This window comes from Bemisia tabaci, chromosome 1 (assembly GCF_918797505.1).
Source record: "Bemisia tabaci chromosome 1, PGI_BMITA_v3".
Classification (NCBI taxonomy): Eukaryota; Metazoa; Arthropoda; class Insecta; order Hemiptera; family Aleyrodidae; genus Bemisia; species Bemisia tabaci.
Genome location: NC_092793.1, coordinates 14,757,965 through 14,774,408, shown reverse-complemented (window position 1 = coordinate 14,774,408; position 16,444 = coordinate 14,757,965). Strand labels below are relative to the sequence as shown.

Genomic DNA, 16,444 nt, shown 5'->3' with positions numbered 1-16,444 from the left:
ATCGTGCTTATGAGTTAAAAACACCGAAAATGTATTATAAAAGGTTTCAAAAAATTCTACCATGATTAAGATTTGCTAAATTATCACTTCATTTCATTTCAAAACAGCCTAAATTTCTTTGAACGAAAGAAAAGGAAAAAATCACACAATGGAATTGGGTCGGAAAGTATAGAGGACAGGGCTAATGGTATAATCTACAGGAAACGGAATCAAAAGAGTGCCTGCATATAAATATGTAAGGCACGCTAAAAATAATAATTTGATGCACTGGACGCAAACCTAATTGAGTTGAGAGTGCGTGTAATGTCAATGGTAAAGTTGAAACCAAAAAGCACAAATATACGGCAGCAGAAATTTCGAATTGAACGGATTCATGATGATGCCTCAAAAAATGGCGTCTGCCCGCAACTGATTACAGTGTGCCCAAATTTGCTTATATCGTAAGAGTTACTTTCCTATGGAGCTACTAATTTTGCAGATCGCGCACTGAGTATCAAAACTAATCACTTTCTTCGCCAAAATTCACTCGCAAACACAATTTGAGCACGATTTCGAAACGCAAGCGCAAGACTTCTCTGACTCAAAACCACTGACTGTTGAGCAAACGAAATCCCTTTAAACAATGACATGGCGGCCTCAGCGAACAGACTGGAATGCGGGAACAACGCCGAAGGAAGAAACAACCGAACGCCAGGCCCGGGCGGTTGGAGTTCTGAGAATTTCCCTGACCGGGCCCTTTGTCAGGAAGGCGCGCAACCCTCGAGAAGGAGGGTGGGCAGTATGGCGGGTAGGGTAGGAGAGGTTTTCTGCGTCACCGCTCGCAGCGGGGCGATCGAGAACTGTATACAACTGCGCATGCGCGCGCTGCGCCGATCGCGCGGGACTGGCCGGGATGGAATGCTCCGTGCAACGGACAGCATTTTACCGTCAACTCGCTGTTAAATGAGAGGCTGCTATTTCGACACCCTCGCTGTTGCTTTAGCAGATTATTTCTGCAAATTTAACGACCTTCAAAACATTAGACCAACACCTGCACGAGTGTAAATTTAAAATCCAAACGAATGTCAAAATAACGTGTGGACTGTAAAATCAAAAGTCAATGACAGTCATTCCAAAAGCTTCAGGAACTGTTGATTTAATGACTGCGCCTGACGTTAACTCAGCAGTCGTGTGATGATGGAATAACATACAGAATGTTATTTCAAAAGCATCAATAAGATGTTGAGCTAACAGAGTTGCACACTTTTGTTTCAACATACTTAAAATGTTAAACTATCAGTCGCGACAACTAAAAGAACAGAGAAACGTCAAACAAATTTAACATTCAATGCGACTGTTAAAATGACAGGTCTTTTTTTTCCGTGAATATGATCAACTAGATAAGATACTGATCATTTTAAGGTTATAATAACATTAACAATTAGCGCTGATCGCGGCGATTAATCGCTAGGTGTATACGTGATCGCACTGATGGCCTCTGTTGATTGTATTGCGTTGAGCGATGCGACCCGAACCAACCCAATCGCGGCGATTAATCGCCGTGTGTATCTATGGAACGCCGTTAGTGTCAAAACCCTTTTCTTGCGCGCGCGGAATTTTTTCTGGCGCGCGGAAAGAAAAAACCCGTTATCGATGAAAATCTCTGAATTTCCGGATTCCGCGCCGGTTTTCGATATATTTGCGCCGTTTGTGTCAAAACTATTTTTTCCGGCGCGGCGCTCCAAATCTATGGCAGCATTACCGTAAACCTTACAGACAAAAATATAGGAAATTAGGTGTCGCACGAAAAATCTAATAACTTACGTCAACTCCCACGAAAAAAATTGCGAAATAGCGAAAAAAATATTTGTGTGTGCTCCGCATCAACCAATCAGAGTGACGAGATTCTTCAAAATCTCTAGATTTTACAATATTTTACTAGTGGGAGCCCGATCCGTTCCTCTCATTGGTCGGTGCTTCATTCCATATACACGAGGAATTTCGAACCAGTCAATAACATAACCTCAAACAGTGAATTCTACAAATGCTTGAACTAATTTATTTTCCACTTCTTTCGTTTTCGACTCAACCTCAGAGTTTCAAAATGAGGCTTTACCGCCCACTTCATCTACTTTCGACCCAACTTCACACACTTCACACTTCAAAGAGAAGAGGCAGGTAAGTAAGAAACTTTATTTTGCTCAAAATGTCAGCAATCGCTTAGCCTCATCATCAGGTAGATGTATTACAAGGCATTGTCTAAGAAAGTTTGTCTACTGAAAGGATTAACCAAGTCTTGAAAGAGTTTAGCGAAAGCTCAAACCTGTTTCATTGTAACCTGCCTAAACCCAAGTTTGGCGGAGCTGTTCCTACCAGAAAGTTTGATCATGTGCACAAGAAATATATTTCCGTTCTTAATTTGTCGAGCATAATATTTAGGAGTTTGGTTAACTGACGACCTTAAAGTGAAAGAACATATAGAGTAGGTGACAAGGGATTTCAGGGGAAAGATTAGTATGTTATGGAACGTAAAGGATTTCATACGTAAGGTAAGTAGAAAGTTGGTGTTTGATTGGCAAGATCAATCTACACTGGGCTGTCATTGTGCATCTTTGTTTAAATTCACTCCCCTGCCTGGCCCTAAGTTGGCACACCCAATTTTCCGCACACTGACCGCTCTCATGAGAAATTCATTGCGGACAGCCAATTGTTCGTCATTGCGCAGTAGAGCTCCAAAACTCGTCATCGGGAATGACTGACCTGTGTAGATTGATCTTGATAATTCGTTAATTGCATCAAAACTGAACTATTGCATTTCCTTTCTGGGAGAGGCAAATAGTAAAGAACTCAAGGACTTGCATAAAGGACAAATTTCGGCGATGAGATATATACTAGGGTGTGATAGGAGAAACGGAATAATAGACTTGTCAGAGATGCTGGGCTGGCTGTCCATGGAATTGTTGATTAAAGCCAGAATCTTCATTGTAATGTATAAAATGAGGAAAGGACTGACTGATGTAAGGGACAAAGAGATTATTGAGGTATTAGAGAGGAGGAAGGGAAGAAATGTAGAATTGAAATAAAATGAGATTAGGGAAGTACATAACATGTTGTTTCTTAAGGAACTGAGAGAATATACGCTGTTTGGTTGCGAGAAATGGAAGGATTTGCAACTAGGAGCGTTTAGAAATAGGGTAGTGCATGAGCCAATGACATTGCAAAGAAAAAACTGGGGTGATGGAGAACTACCCATGTGCTACAGGTGGAAGGAGTTTGGATTGTACATAGGAGAAAGTTAGAGACTGTATTATAGAAAGAAAAAATTCCTGTTCTTATTCATTTTGAAACAGGGACAAGAAGATATTAGGCAAAAAAGTCAGGGAAGGGCCCATGGAAAGATGCGGACAGATGGGATTAGCCCTTGACGACTAGTTGAAAAAAAAAATAAAATAAAGTAATTCCCTCAGTCGATCAAAGTGGATTGAGCAATGTCTGTTGGGTTGTAAAACACTCAAGCATTTCCAGTCTGGTCCTGTTGAATTGAAATCACATTTTTCTTTTATTTTCTTCCACTCAGTCCTGAACATGTTTTCTGAGTTTAATCTTGTGCCTTTTCTTCTCTTTTTCAGAAACTTGTCCTGTATGCTCCTGAATCATGTATCACCAAGGCTTGTTCGAGCATGCATAAAACTTAATGCACTCAGGGTCCCATCGAATATTTGTGATCCTTTTAGTTGCTCTAAACTGCAGAATCAACGTTATTCATAAGAATTGCAGCGATGGTGAGTGTGAAAGTCCCTTCGATCTCCAATTCAATGATCCTTTATATTGTCTGTGGGTATGGAAGAGTCATTTCGTAATTGTCAAAAGATGACCATAGTGGTTTGAAAGAAAGAATCAGGGGTAAACATTGAAAAAATCATTAACGATCCTCTTGCTGTTAGGAAAAATGGCATAGAACTGTCAATGTTTTGGGGTTGAATGATTCTGTACTTCTTTGTTTTGCAAGCCTTTGAAACTAACATGAAGTTACTGCCGAGTTTTCACAGGAAAAATAGCAAGACTAAGGGAAACTCATTAATGGCAACTAATTTTTTTTTCCTGTCAGCTTTTCTTTCTTCTTTAATTTTCTTTTTTTCTCTTTGTATCGCCAAGGTGATAATTTGCTCTATTTAATCATACAAAGACCTGTTGAATATTCCTTTTTTCTGGAAAATTCGTGGAGTGTTCATATTTTAGGTCGAAGAAGGACTTATTAGTGCAATAAATATTCATAGACATTTCTGCGACCCAAAAATCTGATCGCGCATTTTACAGAAAAAAACCCTATTCAACGGCAATTCCACGATTGCCCCCATGAATACTTGGAAAACACTGATTGTGTGATGAGCTTTCCATGGTGAAGTTTCATGAAATTTTGTCGATTTCGAAAATCTTGAGCTTTTTATAATATCAGTACTTAAATGTCCGAGTGCATGTTTATCAGTGCAGAAAGTTGCTAATATGATCACTTTTATCTTTCTTCTGTTACAGGCTGATGGAATGGACAATGTTCATGATGTGATCAATCATGATATCCAACAACTTGTCAATGGTCTGCAACAACAGAATGTTTTTCTCATACAACAGAGTCTGCCAAATGTACATCATCATATTCAATTTTTAGATACATTATTATCGCAATTGCCTGCATATGATGAGGAACTTATATCTCAAACTAAGAATTCTCTACTGCAATTGGTCGCTGCTGCTTCTTGTTGTTTAAATGACCTTTTACTTTCTCATGCTGAAGATAAAGGTGCGGCTGTAGCAGGAATAGCTGAGTTGGACATTGATGTTGTCTTGCACTTAAGAAAGAGTGGCTTACCATGGTCCAAAATAGGGGCCATATTTGGACTCTCAAGGCAGTCAATGTATAATTTTCGTAAAAGCAATGGCATTGAAGAACCAAATATGAATTTAGATGAACTAGCTTTAGAAGATGTGTTACCAAGTATTATGCAGAGCTTACCCAATGCAGGAGCTGTTATGATCCGAGGCGTTCTGCTAACCCACGGATTCAAAATAAATGTTAATAGAGTTAAGGAAGCCATGAAACGAATCGACCCTTTTGGTGTACATCTACGAATGAGACAAAAAATACCTCGGAGAGTCTATAGTGTACCACACCCTAATTATCTATGGTATGTATGTTTCTGAAAAAATTCATCTACCTTATGACTGCTTCATCGTGGGAAAGAGTGATAGGCAGGGTGGCAAGCGTCAGGAAGAACCGGGAAATCAGGGAAAAGTCAGGGAATTTTGAATAACTGGGAAAAGTCAGAGATTTTTGTGCCCGGTCAGGGACTTTTTGATTTTTTCCTCAAAATTTTGAAATTTCCTTTCTATCAAAGCCGATCAATATTTGTACTTCATGCTCAACTGCAATTACTTATCGAAAAAACCTTTTTGAAACACTAAAACCATCCAGCAAACGATTACTGTTTTCCGTGAAAAAAATGTGTTTGATTTGATGGTTTGTGATAATTACCAAAGGTCAGGGAATTCCATCAGTAAGTCATGGAAAAGTCAGGGAATTTTGAAATAGAATTTGACTTGCCACTCTGGATAGGAGACGGTAGAAATTTTTTTATTCTCTCCAGTGCATATGCTTTCAGGCAAGGCTGTTTGGTTCCGAATCTCATGTGTCTATTTCTTTTTCTTCTGAGGTACTTAATGTGAAAGTTGGTGCAATTGCAACTCTTACAATATAATTTTTTTTGTGAAACCAAATTATAATTAAAATCCAAAAGTTCCAAAACTCTTTGCATTCCACTTCTAGCTTCTGGGACATTCCAATTCATTTTTTTATTCCTAATGGTTTGTTTTTCAATTGTTTCAGGCACATTGATGGAACACATAAACTCGTCATGTTCCGAATCGTTATTCATGGCTGCATAGATGGTTTCAGTCGCTATATAATTTTTGTAGAAAGCAGCACTGACAATGAAGCCGAAACAGTTCTACAACAGTTTCTGACTGGCGTTGATAATTTTGGTGTTCCTTCGAGGGTAAGAGGGGACAGCGGAGGTGAAAACTCTTCAGTTAGGCATTTTATGGTGACTGTGATGGGGGAAGGCCGAGGGAGTTTTATAAAAGGCCCATCAGTACACAATCAACGTATTGAAAGATTGTGGCGTGATGTAAATGAGCAAGTAAGCAATAATTTTAAAGAGCTGTTTTTATTTTTAGAGAGCAATCTTATTCTTGATGAAAACAACATTCTTGATATTTTTTGTTTGCACTATATTTTTTTACCGAGAATCAGTAACACTCTAAGGGCTTTCAGGCATGCCTGGAATAAGCACAGCATGCGCACAGAGCATGGCAGAACGCCTGAACAACTGTGGCTGGCAGGAATGCTTAAAGAAGGATTCGATATGAAATTACACAGCGTTTGCCTAGATATGAGCTATGATCACGAATACTGGCACAAAGTTCATCTTAAGACTTTCAAATTAGACTTTAATGAAAATATGATGCTTTTCATACTGAACATAAGTTTACAAATCGTTCCAAATCCACTGATAAATGATTCTAATTCAGGTGTTAGTCTTTATGTGAATCTCCGTTCCGCGCTGCTTAATCAGTTAAATCCTCAGTAGGAAGTGAAAGGAATCAGGAAAATTAAGAATGCTAATAAGTTAACTCTTTAAAAATGCAAATTTTCCTGAATGGTTTTATTACATATCTATGTCATGAAGGTATGATAGTCGTGCCTAATTGTTGCCCTCTTCCAAACTAACTTCAAAATTTAAAAAATGCCACAATCAATAAATTCAGTTTTTCTCTTTGCATCTTGGAACCTGGGAGCTTTCCTTTCTGTTCAATGTTCATATGTAATACTGCAAACCTTGCTGATTTATTAAGGAATTTCTAATTTTAGAGTGACTGATACTCTTTATTTCATTTAAAATAGAGGATTACCTATTTTTTCCTAATGTATTACACTGATACCTCAAATATTTTCCTATATATTTGTATATTCTCAGAACTGTTTTTTTTTTTTTCTTCTTCTCTGTTTTTCATTTCACCAAATTTTAATCAATCTTATTATATCTTTATCTGTAGGTATGCCACTAACTTTGACTGTTAAAATTGGATGTAAAGAAAAATGTAAAATCTGTTGCAACATATGAGTTGGAAAACCTTTTTTTGTTTTAATTAAACATGACATGAAATTTTGTTAAAAAGGAGATATCATAAAAATTTGCACGAAGTTTCATTAAATGCTAAAATCATTTGTGAAGATGTGAATGGAGAATTTGCAAGGGTCTGAAATTTGATGAATTTCATGTCTAAGTGGAATCTACTGAGCGAACTGAACACGGAGATACCCTTCATTCATAAATTGAGCAATTATTAGAGGATATATGACAAAATAACCGATTCTGCTAAATTACATGTGTTTAAATGGGAAATGCCGCCAGATGACGTCATCAGGCGGTGCATTTTTTCACTTTTAAATCTATTTTTAAAGCATTTCCCATGTCAGAAGAAAATTATAAAAAGTACTGTGAAATCAGCTCTTTAAGCACTTTCAGATGAAGCAATAAAAAATTTGCATGCAAATCCTCCATTGCAAAGATAAATAGAAACTATGCTAATTACAAAACTAAAAATGTACCTAAATTTTCCTAAAATTTACTCAAACTAACTGATAAAAAACTCATAAAAGTATAAGGTGGCATTTTTATGTGAAAAATGACTAAATCCCAAGTAGCATATATTTTTCAAAGGAAAAATTGCGATATATTGCCATTTTATTGGCGATGAAATCTTTAGGATCATCAACATCTGAGCGATCATACTCGATCCTATCAAAATCATATCTCCCGGCAATTTAGCGCGATATTATTAAGATGAAAATTGCGATGTGGGGCGATTTTATTTTGATTTTATCGACAAATATTGATCGCCATTTTATCAGGCCAATAATTGCGATGGATAGTGATTTAATCGCAATTTTTCCCTCAGTAATATCGCGATAAATTGCCACCGATATAATCGCGATAACTAACCTATAAAATCGCTGTTTATCACCATCACTGCTACTTGGGATTAAAGGGTTTTCTAATTCTTCATATTTTAACAGTTTTTTAAGAGTTTTTCTGTTTGACATTTTTCAACTTTTTTTCCAAACGGTCAAAGCTACTAGAGTAGCATGATGAAATTTAATATAGCATTTTTTTAAATTCTGTACAAGTGAAAGTAATCTTTATTACTTTTTTTTACTTATCAACTTACTTAAATTTTACTGTTTCATTGAAATTCAGATTCATTTTTTTTCTGTAATATTTTCTATTTTCTGATTTGTTGTGCAAAATAAAATTCTAAATGTTTGGAAATATGCTCAGAATTCAGTTTCTGGTTGAACTCTTTGTTTAATAATTATTTTGTTGCATTGCAATCATACTGATGATAAATAAAACTCTACCAGTATCTGATCATTGTGATATCCTACATAATTTCCTTCAACAATTTAAGTACTTTTTATGGATATGCAGTATAGAGGGGGGGGGGGGGAAGGGGGGGGGGCAAATAGTCATAATGATCGCTAGGGCTCTAGAAATTTTAAGGACGGGCATTAATATTGGGAAAAAAGAGCCGTATGCAGACTTTAGTCCAAACCGTGCAAAATACATTCTTAGGTATTCTTGAGGGTTGCTGAGTTCAAAAATTACAGATACTTCTAAAAATTCACTTTTTTCCCGTAGCGTTACTTGAGAGGCCCACTGAGCGGCCGGTTGGTCGGCACTCGGTGGACCTCTCAAGTAGCGCTACGGGAAAAAAGTGAATTTTTGGAAGTATCTGTAATTTTTGAACTCAGCTACCCTCTAGAATACCTAAAAATGAATTTTGCACGGTTTGGACGTAAAGTCTGATTCATTAACACCCAAATCTGGCTTATTTGGAACCATATTTTGGCGCGCGAAAATCGGTCGGCGCGCGTTGCGGAAACTTCAATCGCTCATAACTCCGGAACTGTTCGGTTCCCCAACTTTAGTGACCGCTTTCGTTGGATGCGGAAAAAGACGAACAATTTAAAAAACTGGTTTTTGTTCCAATACAAAAATGTGATCTTTCAGTTTAAGTAGTCTGTTTAAAAGAAATTGTTTCTCCTCAAAAAACTGAAAAAAGCACACAAGTACCTTAAAAATAAAATTTTGGGATTTTGGCCTTTAGAATCTTAAAGTATGCAATTTTAGACGATTTTTCGTTCAAACCGGGCCTAAATATCTTTTTTCGTTCGAAAGATATCCAGGTTCACAGGTTTTGACTTCCATCCCCCCTAGCGCCCCCCACAATTTTTGGGGGGTCTGAAAATTTGGGGATCGGAGCGCTCCAGTATGAGTAACTGATAGACGAAGTTTGAATAAGTTTTAGTGGGGGGGGGGGGGGGGGGGGCGAAAAAAGTCGTTTTTGCGTACGGCTCTTTCCCAGTAGGTAATCGTATTATGGAGGATAAAGAACGTTAAAAACCGATAAGGATGCACTCACCTATTGTGTAACATTCTCGGGGGACGGGGGGGGGGGGGGGGGGGGCGCTTTCGAGAATTGTTGAAGCCAAATGACAAAGACCAATCCAAAATTGAAATATTGCATAATTTTTGGGGAGAAAATACATCTTGCCTATGATTACGTCCGTTCATCCTTCTTTGTTCAACGTTCTGAATTGTAGAATAATAATTTGATAGGTTTAATCTGAAGTAGCTGAACCATATTTTCACATTCTCAAATTTCTTCTCGTGTTTTTTTTTTTTATTTCACCAGAGAGTAAGAAGTATAATTATGCCTTGAAAAATTTTATGAAATTCCTCATTTTGATGACTATTATAATGAAACAATTTCAAAGCAGAGTATATATAGTTTGTGGTTTGAGAAAAATTAATTATGTTAGGAAATTAGGCAATGTGTACCTAATTAAGCTGGGAAAATTTTGGTTAAAGCCGGCCAATTACTAGGTTTTGTCCACATCGTCTCCATTATTTTCTTCGGACAATAGATCGTTGCAACAGATCAGGCTCGGACTGGCCATAAGGCCAATCTGCCATTGGCAGATGCGCCCCCTTGGCGCGCCAAAAACACGCCCCTCTGACAGATAGCAAAATAAGAAGAGAAAAAAAAATACGACCGAGAATATGTGCGGAAAATTCCTTAAATGAACGGAAAAAGAGAGAGTTAGGAGTGAAGAGAGGTGCTTTTACGCATAGGGGTGAACAGAGGTCCAAGAACTACTTTCTGAAGCGTAAACACTCTTCTGTGAAATTGTTACCTTTTTGTTGACATACAGGCGCTATATCCCCCTCCTTCATTCTCTATTGCAACTCCCGTAGAAACGATAGCCGGTTCGATTTTTCGACATACGCACACTTTATAGACCTCATGAGAGACCTTTAAGCATATTTCTTCCTTTTCAAAATGACTTTTGATTTGGACATAAATCATAGCATATCTCGGGCAAATTTAGCCTTAATTTATTTCGAAATTCAAAAATAAGAGACATCTAAAGTGTAAACGCGATACAACTATTCTCGCAAGATGGATGTCCACATTGCATATGAAAAATGTAAGACGCGATGGCGTGAGTCGTGAACTCGCAATGCTCTTCTAGTTTAAAGCAAAATTACAAATAAAACAAACGGAAACAAACACAACATGGAAATAGAGCGAGGGAAAGGATGCGCGTTAACGACGGCGCAGAGATACAACTATTCGTACTTGATGGACGTCCGTGCTGCATCTGAAAAATTGAAGGCGCGATGACGCGAAGCGTGAGTTCTCAATGCTCTGCTATATGCTGCCAATGAGGTGTCGCTCAGATTCGGAAGAAAAGTTAAAAAAAAGGCCCGAATACGTCTTTCTTGTCGTCGGCTGTGTTGATACTCGTTCTTTCTTCTTTTTTCAGGTTCTTGCCTGATTCTTTTTTAGGATGGACTTTTAGACCCACGTCTTCAGCTCGTGTAAACCGCAGCACTGACACGGTTCTTGTAGAAATAATGGTGCTTGGATGCGTCTAGTGGCTTTAATTTTTTTTTGTTTTCTCTAATTTCAGAATTCTGTCGGTCACTTCAATACGTTCAATTTTACAATGTTTACTCTGTACGATTAAAAAACTTTGAACCTGAAAATATAGCGTAAACTTGTGCTGCTTCGCCAAAATTTTCTGAACCCCTCTCCACGAAGGGGATGCCCCATCAGGAAATATCACATTACGCCCCTTTAACCAGCCAAGGGTCTACGCCCTCAGATGCGAGCCAGTCCGACCCTGCAACTGATGAACGGCAATTACTTACCTTTGGACCTCAAAATTAGCTGTCCCAACCAATGGACCTAGCAGCAACTCTCAGGATCCTTGTTTCTTGATTATATAGCAATTTTGTTGCAAGAATGCTAAGAGTCGAACGAGAAGTTGCAACAATCAGCTGCCCGAAAACATCTAATGGAGACCGGGCGGTAAGTAAACTAAAACTGTTGCCGATCCACGGCAACAGTTTTAGCAACAACGATCGTGGCAAGTCCTCACAAGGGAACGCAGCTGCTACTTTTTGAATCATTCAAAACCATCGTAGTTCAAGATGCGAAGGGCAAAAAATCACAAAAAATAAATTAGCAACCGGCAAATCTTTAAGAAAATATCTGCTTTAATTTATTTATTATTTAATTGTTAAGGTGATTCGTCAAGCTCAAGTGACGTGGTCAAACTGGCATGCGATATAGGTATCGCATCAATTAGGTAAAAAATCTCCGTCGATTTTGAATTTTTAGCAAAAAAAAGGACGATAGCCCCTGCGCATGAGCCTAAAGAATCATTCTAAACCCAAAAATCAACAAAATTCAGAGAAATGAAAGCAGAATAGTGTTTGGAAAAAAACCTCGCATTCGATTCAGCCATCAATTTCTGTATCTAATGCGAGGTTTTTTTTCCAAATACTAGTCTACTTTCATTTCTCTGAATTTTGTTGATTTTTGGGTTTAGAATGATTCTTTAGGCTCATGCGCAGGGGCTATCGTCCTTTTTTTTGCTAAAAATTCAAAATTTGCCGAGATTTTTGACCTAATCGATTGAGATATATCGCACTCCACTTCGACCACGTCGTTTGAGCTTGACGAATCACCTTAAAGTGTTTGAAATATTGTGATAAGTGGAATTTGGATATCTTACCTCAGGCAAGACCTCCGGGAGAGAACTGGACACACGTGGTTAGATATACTTTCCTATACGCATGCGATTCCTATCATTGACGGAAATTTACCAATGAATGTGATGCTCATGTCACTTAGCTTAAAGTATAGCTATGGTGTCAGTCAGTATCGGAGGCTGGTAAAATTATTAAATTTTGATGAAAACGGGGATTCACACTTTTTCATTACAGCAAGATTCTCAATGTAATCACTGACAGTGAAGGACCTAAAGCAAATATGGATGGAAAATCACTGATTTAATTGCTGAAGTTGGTCAGGAGGTCATTTTAGAAACTGATGCTATAAATGCAACAATTTTTGTTGCGTGGCGCCACGAGCCACGTTTGGCACATTTTTGCGAAAACCCTGTCACCACTATAGTAGCAAAAGTTCACGGAACTTTGCGCAAAAGTTAAGTTCCGTAAACCTATCTCTGTGTGAACAAGGCCTTCCATTTGTAAGAAATGAACGTAAAAATTATGCAAGAACAAACATCCTTAAATGTGGTTTAATAATTTTAACTTCCGCCGCGCCGCGCTGACCGCACTGTTTGGCGCAAAGCGTGAAGTATTCCTACAGTCTTGTAGGCGCTATGCGTTTCACGCCGACCGCCTCACAGTGGATTGAGTCTATTAGAGAGGTCAGACATGAAATTTTTGACAAAAACTGCAAATGTTGATGTTTATTTCGTCACATTTTAAAGTTCAAGGGGTGATGCTGGAAGAAAATATCACGAGAAAACCAATGGAACCACTTGCAGAACATCAGATTCTTGTATAAACGGAGTTATAAGCGTTTAAAGTTCCCAAATTTTTTCCGACCACTCTCATGGACTCGATTCACCGTGCGCCGCGCTGAGGGCCTCTCCTTTTCATCTCAAGTCTGCCGTGATAGCGAAGAGAGCCGTAAGTGGAAAATTTTCGAAATCGAGTTTTCTTCAAAATTTGTCTAAACTCTTTAAGATGAAATTATACTGAGACAATTAAAACAACAAAATTCATCCTAATTTAATGAAAACGAGACGTATGAAAAAGCCGTAAGTGCACAAAAAATGACACGGTTTTTTTCAAGACAGCGCGTAGATGCATGAGAGCCAGTGAAAACAGTGCCTTCCAGTAAAGTGCCGGCCCTCTTCTGCCAATTTCTAACCTGAAAATGTGTTTGTTGGGCGTCCAAAACGCAACCACGAAAGCATGCAGAAGATAGCACTTTTACGGCTGTCTTGCCCAACAATAACCTTGCATGAAAATGAAAAATACCGTTTTTGTGTAATGGAAATAAAATCAGTCGACTTTTAATCATCCATAAGATTTCTAGGAGTCTTCCGGGCGATTAGTGGCAATTTGAAAAAGAACGGAGGCTTCTTTCAATAAAATGTTCTTGTCAGAAGCTTCTGAGCCCGTTTTCTCAAAACTTCTTTTTTGCACCTACGGCTCTCTTCGCTATCACGGCAGAAGTCCTCATCATCATCATCGCTCTCTGCGCCGCTCCGTGCCAAATTGCGTGTTTGATTCCTCTCTTAACTCGACTCCTTGAAGGTGCTGTCTCTTGTGTCACCGAAAGACGCTTTCTGGTTTGTAAGTTTTTTTTTTTACTCCGATTTTTTTTAAACCTACATTTTAAAAAAATGCAAAATTTGCCGCCACGACAGGCCGTGGCCCATGTGGCCACTCCCTTAATCGGGCCCTGATGGAACCATCAACAAAACTTTATATTGCAATTTAGGTATTCCTCTTTTATTTCGATTTTTTGCGATATTAACGCGAAATATCCCGATAGTATAGTGCCTTCATATGAGCGGATAGGCAATTGGCACAACATGCTCCGAAATCGCGATAATTAGACGATTTTTTGTGACATTAATACCGTTATTTTCGTCTCTTTCATAACCCCCCCCCCTCCATTATGTAAGTCTCATAATTTGACCCGCTAAATTAAATTTTTTTACCTATCACTGCTTTTTTCACATGTTTAATCCTACGATGAATATGTACAACATAAAAAGACGGTCAGCTCGAAAAAAAAATTAAGAGAGTCTGAACTCTATATTTTCACTTATGGTGCTAACGTAAAAGTGGGAACACCAGTAGGATGCGAAAATTTTCTTGTTCTTTAGGGCCCTTTCCCGGATTATAGGTACCTGCACTTTTCACGATGTTCCCTGTTTTTTAATCCGTCCAGTCTGAAGAAGGGCCGAGAAATGCTTCCAAATTCAGGGAAAACACTTATTTCAACACAGCGAGAGAACTCGTGAAAATCGTGGAACTTCAGACAAGGAGGAAACTTTGGCATTTTTAAGCCAAAAAGTGGAAAGTTGATGTTTTGGATAATGATTCGTTTTTGAATATGCATCATGGAAGGAAAAAAAATCCAGGAGAAAAATTCTTGGCCGAAAAGAAAAATACAGTGCATTACTTACGATCGAAAATGTTATCTCATTATTAAAATAAAAATTATTAAATTAAAAATTGTTCTCACATAACAATAAAAAAACCAGTTTTGGTAAGCACACTTTAGAACCTGGTAAAGAATAGCGCAATGGAAATAATTTGATTCATATACGTTGGGAGAAGTTGAGGGTTCGAACACTTTTTAGATATTATAAGTATAGTGACTGAAATTTTTCGTCGGGTTTGAGGCATTTCAATGTTAGAACACACTTTTTAAATCCGTGCCGCCATTCTCCTCTTATATACAGTCAAAAAACCATTGATAATGGTGAGCCAACTTCACGCCCAAAAATAACAGTTCTCCTTATACTTTTCCGGTGAACTACAGATGAAACAAGAGTGATTTGCGACTAATATCTAATGGTTTATTAGTCCATTCAATATCCGAGGAGATTTTTCAAATCCGTTGAACCGTTCTCTTGCCACAGCCAAAACCGAGTATTGAGCTAAAGTGGCGTAAAAAGAACTTTCTTTAAAATTGTCGGAAACGATTGTGCTTTGCGTCTAATATTTAGTGCTTTATTGTTCTTTCGATATCCGAAGAGATGTTTGAAGTCCGTCGATCCGTTCCTTCGCCAGAGCCAAAAAACCGGCCCCCGAGCTCGCTGATCCGGCCCCGGTTTGAAAATCCCGCGCAAAAATTCCGGATTTTTACAGTTGCGGCTGTATGCGACTGCGGAAGATTCGAGTTCCGGCGGCGCAAGAATTGGATTTTCTTCCCAGATTTCACCTATTAATAATTATGTGAAGTTTGAAAGAAATCTCCTCAACAAAAACTACTTTTATTTTTTTCAAGGGGAAATTTAATCATAGGTGCCCACAATTCTTCCGATTTGTGTACAGGGTATGAGCCAGAAGTTTCAGGACGATCGGCTAATAGTATAAATAGTCTGAAAGTATAATAGTGTAATTAAGTCATAAGTTTAAAAGTAGTAATAAGTATTAAAAGGAAAAAGGAAACATTCTGATTTGATCACCCAGGGCACAGAAACGGTCCGTTCAATCCTGCCGCCACGGGCAGGGGGCCATGGATGGGGGAGGCCTTACGGTAAAAAAAAGTACGATATTTTCGACGGTACATTTCGGTACTTACAAAACTCTAGTATAGTATACATTCTGAGGGTTTTCGAGTACGTTAGTCCATTTTTTCGAAAATATTTCCCCAGCCCCCCCCCCCCCCCCCCCCCCTCGGCACGTCCATTTAATGGTACTCCGATGTCAATCTCAGTATGATTGCTCTATCATTTGACTTTTTGTTTGCTAAAATGGACTTCTATTTATTCAGTATGCACCAAAGTACAATGCAAGAAGAAAATAGTTTTCAAATTTAATTATAGGCAATTTAAACTTTTACATAAAAACAATTGTGCGGATTTTTGTGCAAATCTTCGTGACTTTCCCACATATTACGAAGCAAATTCCTTTAAGTTTTCAAAGGAATCCGCACAGACGTTCTCTTGTAAAACATTATATTGTCAAATTAAATTTGGCGATCGCTGATGTGGCTTGGTTTCATTTCTGCTAAACGCGGTCCAATTAATTATCCACCAGGGCAGCCAGCCGCTGCGCGGTAATCTGACAAATTCTGTTCGAATCTGTTCAGAAGTTTCAGAAACTTAAAAACATTCCAAATCCATCGGCTACCTTCCTACTAAATTTGCGGTCAAACCGAGGTATTCAGCGGGAATCAAGTATAGTCTTATGAGCAATTAGCAATTACGTCTTCGGAGGTGTAAAAGAAAATATCTTGTGTAATGCTATTAGGTACGTGTCGCAAGAAGCACAGATTG

The 16,444-nt window shown here is 38.3% G+C and overlaps 1 protein-coding gene across 1 annotated transcript; it reads left to right on the top strand.

The window, feature by feature from the left end:
• The first annotated feature begins 1,730 nt into the window (after positions 1 to 1,730).
• LOC109030937 (uncharacterized) lies at positions 1,731 to 8,468 on the top strand. Its single transcript, XM_072296652.1, has 4 exons — positions 1,731 to 2,157; positions 3,609 to 3,761; positions 4,513 to 5,162; positions 5,861 to 8,468. Exons 2-4 carry the CDS (start codon positions 3,759 to 3,761, stop codon positions 6,621 to 6,623), a joined length of 1,416 nt encoding a protein of 471 aa, XP_072152753.1. The 5' UTR covers positions 1,731 to 2,157; positions 3,609 to 3,758; the 3' UTR covers positions 6,624 to 8,468.
• The last annotated feature ends 7,976 nt before the right edge of the window (positions 8,469 to 16,444 follow it).